This window comes from Fibroporia radiculosa (assembly GCF_000313525.1).
Source record: "Fibroporia radiculosa TFFH 294 genomic supercontigs, scaffold3449, whole genome shotgun sequence".
Classification (NCBI taxonomy): Eukaryota; Fungi; Basidiomycota; class Agaricomycetes; order Polyporales; family Fibroporiaceae; genus Fibroporia; species Fibroporia radiculosa.
This window is the reverse complement of record NW_012133385.1, coordinates 49,905-61,692: the sequence shown is the minus strand read 5'-3', so window position 1 is coordinate 61,692 and position 11,788 is coordinate 49,905. Positions and strand designations below refer to the sequence as shown.

Genomic DNA, 11,788 nt, shown 5'->3' with positions numbered 1-11,788 from the left:
TGACTTGAAAACTGGTGAGTTTATAGTGGATAGGCAGACTGAGAGAAACAGTCTCACGCGTCAGACTTCGGCGACTCGGGCTCGTACGCTGGCTCCGACTGGATGCTGGGCAACGATGAAGGCGCCGACGGAGATGCTTCTACTCTCAATTACTCTGGACTAGCAGCTTGGCCGCTGAACTATCTTCCACATTCGATCGAACTCTAACTTATTGCGATGCCTTTCGCGACTCCCGTATTTCTCTGCGACGATGGCCTTGCGAGGCTGCATTCTTGCCCCATCCTGTGCGTATAGTGTTCTCCAAGCACAGTTTAGTTCGATACGAGCGAGTTGCTAGATGATCGCTCATGGTACTGGATTACGCAGCTGTCATAGCTGTGACGCTCGCAAAGATGGCTATAATAACTAACTCCACTCGAAAGCTGGATGTATTGTACATCTAATTCACCTACTGTCTACACATGCAATCTCCTTCCGCGGACGTCTCTCGAGCGCGTAGCCCCCAGAATGTCCAGGCAGGTGTTCATACAGCTTTAGCTGGTGAGTGGTTCCTTCCTGTTGCATGTAGATTTATTGAGTACAGGATAGATGGGAATGGCCGACCGTCGTGCTGCGATACGTCCATCGCTAAGTGGACGCGAACGCAAATAGTTGATATCTGCCCTGTGGTTTTGAACCCACTTCCAAGACATCTATGGGAGCAGATCATTGATTTGGTCATGAACAGCAATCCTGACACACACGAGTATATTTACCTAGTGCTGCGCCCACTGAGCGAAGTATGTCGTGAATGGCATCCCCGATGTCTCCTTCATATTCGAAGTCGGGTTGCCGTGATGAACATGGGCAGAAAGCAGGTCTTTCACCTGATGCGTACTCTGGGGGAGCAGCCCGAGCGATGCTGTGCCATCAAAATGGTCTCATTCATTTGGGAATTAATGTCTGCCTGCATATTGTTTGCTGGTAACATGATGCAGAAGCTACCTGAAGTCGAGCTGCTGAGACTCTGGCAGTGCCACTGGGAGGCTGGGCAGCTACACAGCGAAATCTTCTTCCATGTGACTCTTACATTTGGGTGGTGACCATGCTCGATCTCTTCGTGGTGACATTCCCCTCTGTAGTCGCGTTTGAGCGGCTTGTTCGTGCGCTCCCCCACCTCTCCTCCCTCAAATGTGCGCATGGCCTTTCTTCGCTGCACTATTGGGTTTCCTAGCGAAGCGATGTATGTCATATCTGAAGCTTCCTAGCGGACGTACCTCTCGTCAAGGCTTCCAGCACTACATACTAGTGGACGGCTTCTGTGAGTAAATCCGCCCATCGTCCACTGGATCTGCATTCCAGAGTCATGTATATTGAGTGGGACTTACATTTACACTGATTTCTAGGTCTCCTGTCTCCATTGTTGTGCGTTGGTATGACAGTAACTGAGTATAGTGTGGGCCCCGCGGGCTGTGCCCGTATATCTGCCACATTTCCCACCACACCCCTCGCTGTTCATATTTGCACAGACATAGCCCCCTCATTACCACACCTACGTGTATTCTGGGCTTGAGCGCGGACTGGGCCTCACACCCCCTCAATATATATATACCTGGTGCAATATCTATAGGCTTGGAGATCATGAGTGCACAGACGGCGCGTTTCACTTTCGATTTTTTGTTGCCAATTACGTCCTATGTAGATTTCATTCTCCTACTGATATTTCTACAGCTCGCTAGCTTTTAACTGAAAGCACTCCATGCAGTATATGTTTTCCATCTTGTTTCTTGTCCATTCCCTGGGGTTTCCTCTCTCGTGGTTGTCAGGTCTCGCCCATCTCGTTCTTCACCATTGTTTATCTTACATCCTTCATCATGCAACCCCCTCCCCTCCTTCGTTCTTGTCGACATGACGCACACCCTCCCCACCCTCTGTAATGACGTCATATCGCTACGTCCAGGCGCGACCTCAACATCCGCTCACACCCTCTCCTCGTTGTACATAGATTGCGAAGTCGTCACTACACTCAACGTCTCGTGCAAATGTTCGGCGCTGTCGCTGTAGGTGCGCGAGGGTGGAAAATGGTGGCCTTGTTGATACCCATGTCGGGCGAGGCCTCCTTGGTGCAGGCGTAACGCAGATGACTACGCTGTTGTTGTCTCTGCTGAAAAACTGGAATTTGTTTCCGTTTCTGATGCTCGCATCGCACATAATCTCAGTGCAGGTCCGAAAGAAAGGAAATGGTCAAGTGCTGTACAATGGTAAAAATATAGGATATACATATCATTCATGCTAGTGCGACTCACTTGCAGGGTCCGGCTCCGACCATTCAAGGCTAGAAACATGTTTCAAACCCTCTTCCCCCGATAAAAGCCACTGCGTTTCTCCAAGACAAGGTCACAACTACATCAGGAACGGAGACGAGCAAAAATGTAGCTCGTCGGTTTCTATGCCTTCCGCGTAAGCTTGCCGAAGGCAGTTGCGAACGGCATGTTGCACATATGTATTACACTAGGGTCGATTCGGCAAGGCGAAGATGCCCGCCAAGTCAATCTTCATCCTACGCTCACGCTTCGAGCGCTGCGGATCTAGAAACATCATGCATCATGACATCAAGGCTTTCACGTGTCGAATAAAGACGTTCGGCTGCAAGCCGAGTGGCATGGCTTAACTTAGGAGGCACCGTCCCGCTGAATAGAACGTCTCGCGTATAAGTATTCGCGGTGTGTTGGTAGTAATCGTCCGACGTCTTGTCATGTGGTCACCTTTGCTCGTACCAGCCCAGGAGAACACAACATCTATTCCGACACAATATTCAGGAGGATCAAGACCAATTTGTGAGTGTGTACTCGGCTCTACTTTTCTAGGTGAGGTTACCACGGCCACTTCAAATATATAGACTGATGACGTGGTAGGGGTTACATTTGCGTCCATGTGCGCGTTGACTGCTACTTAATAATCATACCAACTTTAACACCTAAACTGTTCTACAGATTGTTCGGTATCAACAGCCTTCAAGTTCTTGTATATCGTGGGAAGAGTAAATCGGACACAGTCCTTTTAAAGAGTTTAGTGAGCTCGCCTATTTTGTTCATACAATGCACGGATTGACAACCGATTGGTTTGTATTGCTTCTAGATCGGTTTTCTATGGTAAGTTCTAGGGAATACTGTCATCTCGTGGTCTTCGCACGCTTGCTGTCAGGATCCTGGACTTTGTCGATCTGGTTCTTCTTGCACAAATCATCTATCAGCGTACTATCACTGCACATGCGATTTTAGAGGTGGCCAAACAGCCTGCATGGTAAGCTTTCAGGTCGTTCTGCCGCGCATAACCAATTTCACAATGATATATTTTAGGAACATGACTGTGAATTCACCTCTGAATGCACACTTCCTGCTTGCCGTGAGTCATCTTTTCATATTCTGTATTATTTTGATATAAAGCCGTCTGGTCAGTCTTTGATCGAGGGGATCGTAAGAGGGTTTGTTCGGAATGCCATACAACGGCTCGAAGCCTGATTTGCTATATCATACAGGCTTTTATGTTGGAGAATATGGATTTGTGAGTGGTTAACAAGCTCAGACAGTTTCGAAATTGACTCGGATCAGTCAGCGGAAGAAATAAATTTATGGTTTCCGCAGTGGTATGTCATCTACTCATTTGGTTTCTTGATCACAGCGATTCAATCGTTCTTATAGGTTTTTAGTTCTATCAGCGCTTTTGGTATGGCAGACCCATTATTCTCATGTATCCGCTCACATAATCGACACCTACTCGTGGAGGTATTGCATGGGGTACGAACAACCATGCTCCCTCATTATAGCTGACCTTTTTACTCGAATTCAATAGGGATCTCCGTCTGGGGGTTGGTCTCTGTATCAGAGAGTAGACTGCCATAATGTCTGATCTCAATCTATTTTAGGTTCCTCACTCCCGACAACTTGTTTCGGTTTACAGATACCTCCGTGAGTGTGCTACAGTTCCTGCCAAATTTGCATTATTCATTCGAGGATTTATTCAGTACCTCGTATGTGCGAGCTTCGGATCGGTGATTGCAGCAGACACATTCATCGCCGTCTTCCTATGCTTTCTGTTAGCTCAAAGTCGCACGGGATTCCCGAGGTGAATATTTACTTTGAATGTTTGAAATAACGCAGCGGTTAACTCTTCATATCTCAAGGACGGATGCGTTGATTCGTATACTCATGCTTTATAGTATCAACACAGGCGTGTTGACAAGGTAAATGTGTCGTGGTGCTATATATACCTACTGACACCATATTAGTCTCTGCGCCACCGCTTCCTTACTTATGGTCTGATTCGTTTCTTGCAATACTTCGCTCATTGTTTTGAACGACTTGTTTTAAGTATGTACTCCTGAAGGGTGCACACAAGGCCATGTTTTTGGGTGTTTCGTTTATTTTGTGCAAGCGTGAGTGAGGTTTGATTGCGCGCAATCATTGATAATGTTAACCGTGATTAGTTCTTTTCGCATCCCTGCTGGCCGGTTTGAATGCGCGACGGTACCTTCAGACAAAAGCAGGCCCACCGAATACAGTGTCGCTCCCTACTGACTTTTGGGATTGCGCTTGATGGCCACGCTATAATTTCTGTGCTTCTGGATGCGGTGTTGGGTGGCGAGATTGGAGATGTCACAGTCGCCTCTAATTCTGCAGTCACCTTGTTCGCTGCATCTGCAGTCGGGTTCAACTGCAGATCGTGGTCGGCGCTTTCGTTTGATATATTTTTGGTATGATACTTGCGCTGCACCGTCAGAATCCTCTCTACATCTCCTATGCTTGATTGTCTTTTGCGCATATATTGAGTGGTGTGTTACTTACGGTTGTCTTCGCGTCTTTTAATACTAACAAGTCCGGAGGCACTGGAGTTTCTTAGAGGAAACCAACCTCACACTTCGTTTCTGAGCGGGAGTTTCGCCCGGTGCTATGTCGAATCGGTTGACGTGTACATTTTATCTCAGGGAAACAGGGTAGGCCGCTTTCAAATCTCGACTGCTGGCTGTTGAGTGGCGCTTGTCACTATGCTCGGAGGCTAGACGCTGTTTTGTAGTGACCACAATCTTTTGAAGTCTTACCTACGACTCTTTTTACCCGATCTTCACTCCAGCTCTTATCTATGGCTATAGCGTCCGAGGAAATATGTCACAGCGGTGAGTTGTAATAATGCTTCGCACATCGGAGGCCTCATCGCCATCATCATAGATTTGGGAGGCGTAGGATGACGTCTGCATCTGAGAGCAACAAACAACATGCTTCCCATGCAATCTCCGGAATCTAGCCATGATGGCAAGCGAATTCGAGGCAAATCCCTATCAAGGCGTTCAGGCGGATTCTTGTCAGGCTGTGGTCCCATCCGCATCCATCGCTATCTCTCGCCCTGATGTGTCGTAGACCGTTGGTGCGCGAACCCTTATGGCTTCGTACCACCCAATATACTTGAACTACAGCGCATACCCTCGTCGCCCTCTGCACTGTATACATACGCTAGGAGTTTATTTTGATACGCATGTTATACATTATACATGGTGTCAGCTCGTGCATGTTCTCTACAAAAACTAGACCCCCACAAAGGTATTGAAGAAAAGTCCCACTAAAATCCTAGCGAACAAGAGAAGCTTAGTCCACGCTGTTGTAAGGTTCCAACTTTGAGGCTCGTGGGTCCTCCTGCAGCACAGTCAGCATAGACGAGACCACAGTCTTCTATAAATGACCTACCTCCATCAGCTGATCCACTGGTATTGTGATAGGCTCAGCTGACGTTGCGGTGGTCAACGGATTCGAATTTGGCCACGCAGAGGCCGGCATCGTTGTTTGACTCCGCCAGACCCGGCTTGATCTGTTGAGAACTGATCTTACAGAGAGAGCTGACATCGTCGAGAACAATACACTGGGCTGTACACTCTGTTTCAGAGATGCGCGTGCGTTCAGGCTTACTAGCAACGACGTGAGCAGGACTGTGAAGTGCATCGTCACACATTACTTCGAACGTGGAACCAAGGCTTACGTTTCGGAAGCACGAAAAATATGCCAACGAACATGAACTTGTGGAAGTCGGTGCCCGGGTACAGAACGAACTGTGCAGTGATGCATCAGGGATACGGGTAGAATCCAAGGACGTCGGTACTCACTAAGAGCAGGGCTGCAACCGCAGCCAGACTACGCCGCTGTTAACGGCGACAGCATACTTCAACAAAGCACAATACCTTGTTAGCAGCCCCGTGTTAATGCTGTACAGCATTAGTACACGGATTACGGAATCGATGCTGAGGGAGGGCTTAGTCGTGCAAGTGCCCAGCTGCTCGAGATGCGCTCACTTGGCAAATCCGGTGCGACTCCGGGCTAGAAGGTAGCACATGTATGCAGCAATGAGGGCGTCCGCCATGACGCTCGCGCAGAGAGCTGAATAAAGAAAATACTAGCTCTGTTTCTGAGCGTACATGCGACCCCGCATATACAACAGTATGCTCACCGACACTGTGGTGACTTCGAATAAGAAGTTCTGCGTCATCAACCTAGAATCCGTCATTATCGTCTCTCATGCTCAGGAAAATGTATCATTTGAACTGACCCCCATATTGAGAACGCTGGGAGGCCATATGAATATTTCAATCGAATATAGCAAAACGTTTGCGCAGAAACGTACCCCAACAAGCAGCTGCGATGCGTCTGGAGAGTTAATGTGAACCAGAGGACCAGAAAAACAACGCACCTAATTCGGCAACGGTGCTCAATAACTATCCCAGCATTAGCTTCCATCGGTACCGTCACAAGGACCACCCACAACAGAAGCGGCCATAAGTCGATTCCTGTTGCTGACTAAAAACAAGGTGAGCAGAGAATGCGGAACATGGTGTATGCGCTCACACATCCATATCCGCCAACAATATAAGCTATAAGATGTATAGTGAGTGCTTCGCCTCCAACAACCGCAGAAACCAGCGTACCTTCTCACAATCGCATCGCTTAGGCTCTAAGCGGATCGTCAATTGGGTACTAGAGACGAAAGGACCATCTGCCACATACAGACACGATAATATGTGCCTGTGTGCGCCGAGTGAATACTATGGACGGCGAAGCCGAGTGCAGCACTCACTATAATGCTCCTATGGTGCAGTGCATCAGCACCCGCGTGTTTCTGCCCACAAATGACTCACCAGGGTGGCCGTACGAAGACCTCGGAATCGATGACACTGGTAATGGTGTAGGTGTAGACTATGTCCACGATCAACGCCAGATGTAATGTATCAAGGACACTTCAACAGATAATCGTGAGCACCCCGACCACCGGAACGATGAAGATGCACCCCGTGACTTACATTAAGAGGATGAGCTGGTATAGAAGACAGTCAACGCACGTAGTCCTCCGCTATTAATGATCATCATTTCACCCACCAGACTCATCAAGACCTTCGAATCCGCACTACTGTTTTGGAAGTAATTGAAGGCCTGCATAGTGTTGAATCCATATAGACTGCGAGCGGTCAGTTAGATACGGTGGCAAATCAGAGTCTATGTAAGATGAGGGCATACATGGATGCGAAGACTGTGCCTACCGAGTCGTAGATGAGTGCTACATACAAGAGAGCACACCTGGCCCCACTCACCAATATAGGCAGACCCCAGCACAGCATGCATAGAGTCCAGTTCGTCTCGTCGTTGTACCTGTAGGGACATCACGCTGCGAGTAATCGGAGTCAATAGAGTATGTTGGATCGCGAATGGAACTTGCTCAGAGGAGCCATCTCAGCCGCCTTAAATATGGATTATCTGGAGCAGGTCCGCTGAGCAGTTATGCGAAATCCGTAAGCAGCATACGCGGTGCGGGTGTGGTGCATGTCGGTGTTGCTACAAACCACCTGTGGCAAGGTCGCTTCACCACAGGTCCACAGGGAAGCCAACAGAAATTTACATCCTCTGATTATCAGACGGTAGGCCACCCACGAAAGGCCGACAGCACATCGGTAAAGCGCATCTCCGCGCACGACACGGAAGCACTGGCAGATTGTATGAGCGCCACACGGCAACGTCAAACACCACTGCGGAGGCTGGCTTAGCGTCGTCGCGCCTCCACAGCGGTGGCGGCATATACCGGTCGCATGATATCATGTGTCCCAACCCTTTTTTTGTGTCCTTTTATTGTCCGCGAGGGCTGAGCCCCATGTAGACAGCAAATACAGGTAGTGCAATCGTGCATGTAGGTCAGAATCGTAACAAAGGCACCAGACACCACCCGACGCGCGGGCGGTTGTCAGCGGCTAGTGTAGGGTATTCTATGTGGCCAGGGAGGGGAGAAGACGGTGTACATAGGAAGTAAAAGCGGCGAAAGCTGTACAGTACTGGCGCTAGTGCAACGGGACCGCAAGGTGGACATCGGCCATTTAAGGCAAGAGATGCTGAAGAGCAGTGTCACAACGAAAGATGACCGGTCTCGTACCCAAACGTATCGAATGTCGAATTTCTCGCCATAGAAAATAATCAAAAAGTGTCAATTGAGTGAGGAAAGCCTTTCCACCCTTCCAAGATCAGTCTCCGACACCGCAACCATCGGCCGTCCCCGACCCGTCGACACCCCATCACGAAAGGATTCCGTACTCATCTCCCACGAAGCGAAACCCATATACTATGTACGACGATATATTAAATGACTGAGCGGATGCCGGAGAATGCCGGATTCATGGCCGAGATTTCGAGAGACAGGAAATGGATTCAGAATCATACGCACCGACATGCGATGCAACTATCTCTGGCTCTCAAGTGCGTGTGTCTCACTTCGTCTAACTTCCACATCCAATGCCGTCTAGTATGTTCATGTCAAGTTGTGGCCATTAGTTCCACACAGACGATCACTACAAAGAAATCATCCTTTTGACGCCGTCGAAACGTACGCGAATGGCATTGGAATTGTGCGATAAGGCTTTAAATAACATTATGTGGGAATCTTACTTTTTTCCACATTTGAAAGTAGCTTTTCGCCTTTCCAAAGCTGTGAAATACGCATATATCAAGACTTCCAACAGGTCAAAAAGGAAACTTTATCTAGTCTCGTTAAAGATCTATTTCCTCCTAATGGAAAGGACAAGCTCTGCATCCCTCTGCGTATAGCAACTCACAATACACGGTTCTATGCATTCCTCAGTCCTCCGCATATACGATGCCAGACTGACGTTGTATTTTCTGAGTTCTGCAATGGAGCACAGTATCGTAAACCGTGGGAAGGAAATGATGGTCAAAATTGGGTCCCATGTCTCACGTCACCCTCACACGTGCGTCGGTAGTTGCCGTTAGCAGGCAGCATGGCCTCGCATGAGGTCCTTGTTCTCCGCCACCGTTATAATATCATCAATGTCCCTTGACGCCAAGCACCTTCGCAGTGCCTTGTCCTGTTCAGCTGTATATGTGGCATGTAGTGATGGACATGCGGTAACGAGCGGAAAAATGGTTTTATGTCCGATAGTGGCGAACTGATGCCCCTGGGGCACAGTCAATCTTACCATCCGTCCTGCGTCGGTATTCCGCTACTCAACTCTCTGCCCACGCGAGTTCAGAATGATGTGGATAACGTCGGTAACTATACCCTACTTTCACCGCGTTATGTAGTGTCCCTAACTTCATACTTTCAACGGCAAGCAGAAGGCACGCTACAAGGGGGCCCGATATCACAATCGTCAAAACCGCCCAATTTCAAAACTTTGCATATAAAGTATCTACGATGGATGAGAGGCTGATTTTCTGACGTCTTGTTATGCATTTACTTATGTTTTTAGCAGCTCAAGACAATACAACATCTTCAACGAGATGAATCAGTATTTTCTAAGGGGGTACTCGGTTCTACCTTCATGGGTGAGATTGCCCTAATTACTTTGAAATATATACTGATGTACGGTAGGGATTGCACTTGCATCTATGTATACGTTGATCAAACAAGCGTAGCAACTTTTAAATCAACCTTTTTTCAGGTTATTCGGTATCAACAGCTTGCAGGTGCTTGTGTATTATCGCAGGAATGGGACAGACACCATTAGTTTCAAGAGTCTTGTGAGCTGGATCCTTCTGTCTATGCGAGGCATGAGCTTACGGAAATGGTTGCACTTATAGATCGCTTTTATATGGTAATTCTTGGGCGATCGTGCTATCTCCTACTTCTTACATGCTCACCGCCGGGATCCTGGATTTCGTCGATCTAGTCCTCCTTTTGCAAGTTATATATGGTCATACTGTCACTGCCCATGGGAATATGACTTTAGTCGTACAGTCTGTATGGCGTATTCTCAGGTGGTTCTTCCGTGCATACCCATTAACCCGATGACGCATATTAGGAGCTTGACTGTAAGTAGATTTTAGAGGTCTGAATAAATTTTTGGTAATATTTCGACCTTTTGTAGGCGCACTTCGTTTTTTCCGTGGGTAATTTCTTTTTGCAAATCTGTATTATTCTGGTCTAAAGCCGTCTGATAAGTTCCTAAGCGACGTGATTCTAAGAGGGTACGCTTGGCATGTTGTATGTATATCCTGAGGGCTGAGTTACAATAATCCACAATTTGTTCTGTTGGAGAATATGGGTTTGTGGGTGCTTCACACATTTTGATAGTGTAATGCCTGACTGTTATCAATTAGTGGGAGAAATCGGTTCATGGCCACTGCGATTGTATGTCAACTACTTCTGTTATTCGGTCATGACGATTCAAGTATTGTAGATTATGTGTTCCATTGGGGCATTGGGTATGGCACATGAATTCATTACTCCCATGTCTCATCTCACATAAACGACACCTATTTGTGAAGGTGGTGGATGGGGTACGCCCAAGGCATGCTCTCTCATTATAGCTGATCTTTTACTCCGATGTACTAGGGTTTTCCATTTGGGGGTAGATTTTTTCTGGGGTGTAGACTACCATAATCTCTCATTCCAATCTATTTTAGGTTCATCACTCCCAACTACTTTCTCAAGCTAACGGAAATCTCTGTGAGTGTACTACTGTTCCCGCCAAATTTGCATCAATCATGTGAGACCCATATTAGTACTTTGTATATGTGGGCTTCGGATCAATTGCTGCAGCAGATACATTCATCGCCGTCTCTTTATGCACCTTACTGGCTCGAAGCCGCACAGGATCTTCCAGGTAGGTATATACTGCAAATAGTTAAAACAATGTAAAGATTGACTCTTCGCCTCTCAAGGAACAGATGCGTTAATCCGTATTCTCATGCTGTATAGTATCAATACAGGCTTGATGACAAGGTAAATCCCACGCAGTCCTATATATACATACTTACTAACGCCTCAGTATTAGTCTATGTGCCACCACATCCCTACTCATGGTCCGATCCATTCCTGAGCATGTTCCGCTTACAGCTTCTGACGCCTTGATCTTAGTATATATTCCTGAAGGGCACCAACAAATTTATGTTTATGGGAATTTTAGTTATTTTAAGTAAGCGTGAGTATTGCTTATTCTTCGTGAAGAAGTCGTCGGCTATGTTTACTCTGATTAGTTCTTTTTACGTCTCTGCTGGCCAGTCTCAATGCACAACCATATCTCAAGACAAAAGCTGGTCCACCGATCGCAGCATTGTCGCCCACCGACCTCTGGGATTCCACTCAATAACCATGCTTTGGCAGCTGTATGTTGGGGATCGAGGCTGAAAATGCCACGATCATCTTGGATTAATTGCCTTATTGCTTTTCACCAGTGATCGCGGCGGACAACAGATTGTGGTCGACACATTCACATTTGGCATATCTATCATATCTATAAAATGATACCCTCATTGCGTTGTCGAAGTCT

At 47.4% G+C, this 11,788-nt stretch overlaps 2 protein-coding genes across 2 annotated transcripts; one reads left to right on the top strand and one right to left on the bottom strand.

The window, feature by feature from the left end:
* Nucleotides 1–1,084: 1,084 nt before the first annotated feature.
* On the top strand, nt 1,085–3,951 carry FIBRA_04799 (uncharacterized protein; the record flags this gene model as incomplete). The annotated part of the gene is made up of 12 exons (XM_012326586.1): nt 1,085–1,172; nt 2,895–2,913; nt 2,973–3,051; nt 3,118–3,131; nt 3,184–3,282; nt 3,339–3,384; nt 3,438–3,455; nt 3,518–3,543; nt 3,595–3,625; nt 3,681–3,764; nt 3,832–3,847; nt 3,905–3,951. 12 exons carry the CDS (start codon nt 1,085–1,087, stop codon nt 3,949–3,951), a joined length of 567 nt encoding a protein of 188 aa, XP_012181976.1.
* Nucleotides 3,952–5,618: 1,667 nt separating this feature from the next.
* Nucleotides 5,619–7,676, bottom strand: FIBRA_04798 (uncharacterized protein; the record flags this gene model as incomplete). Its single annotated transcript, XM_012326585.1, has 19 exons — nt 5,619–5,666; nt 5,718–5,956; nt 6,007–6,076; nt 6,131–6,158; nt 6,206–6,265; nt 6,317–6,401; nt 6,472–6,514; nt 6,571–6,668; nt 6,712–6,736; nt 6,784–6,818; nt 6,867–6,892; nt 6,947–6,972; nt 7,026–7,043; nt 7,096–7,105; nt 7,157–7,255; nt 7,319–7,332; nt 7,395–7,473; nt 7,533–7,551; nt 7,607–7,676. The coding sequence occupies 19 exons, from the start codon at nt 7,674–7,676 to the stop codon at nt 5,619–5,621; spliced, it is 1,092 nt and encodes a 363-aa protein (XP_012181975.1).
* Between the last annotated feature and the right edge of the window lie 4,112 nt (nt 7,677–11,788).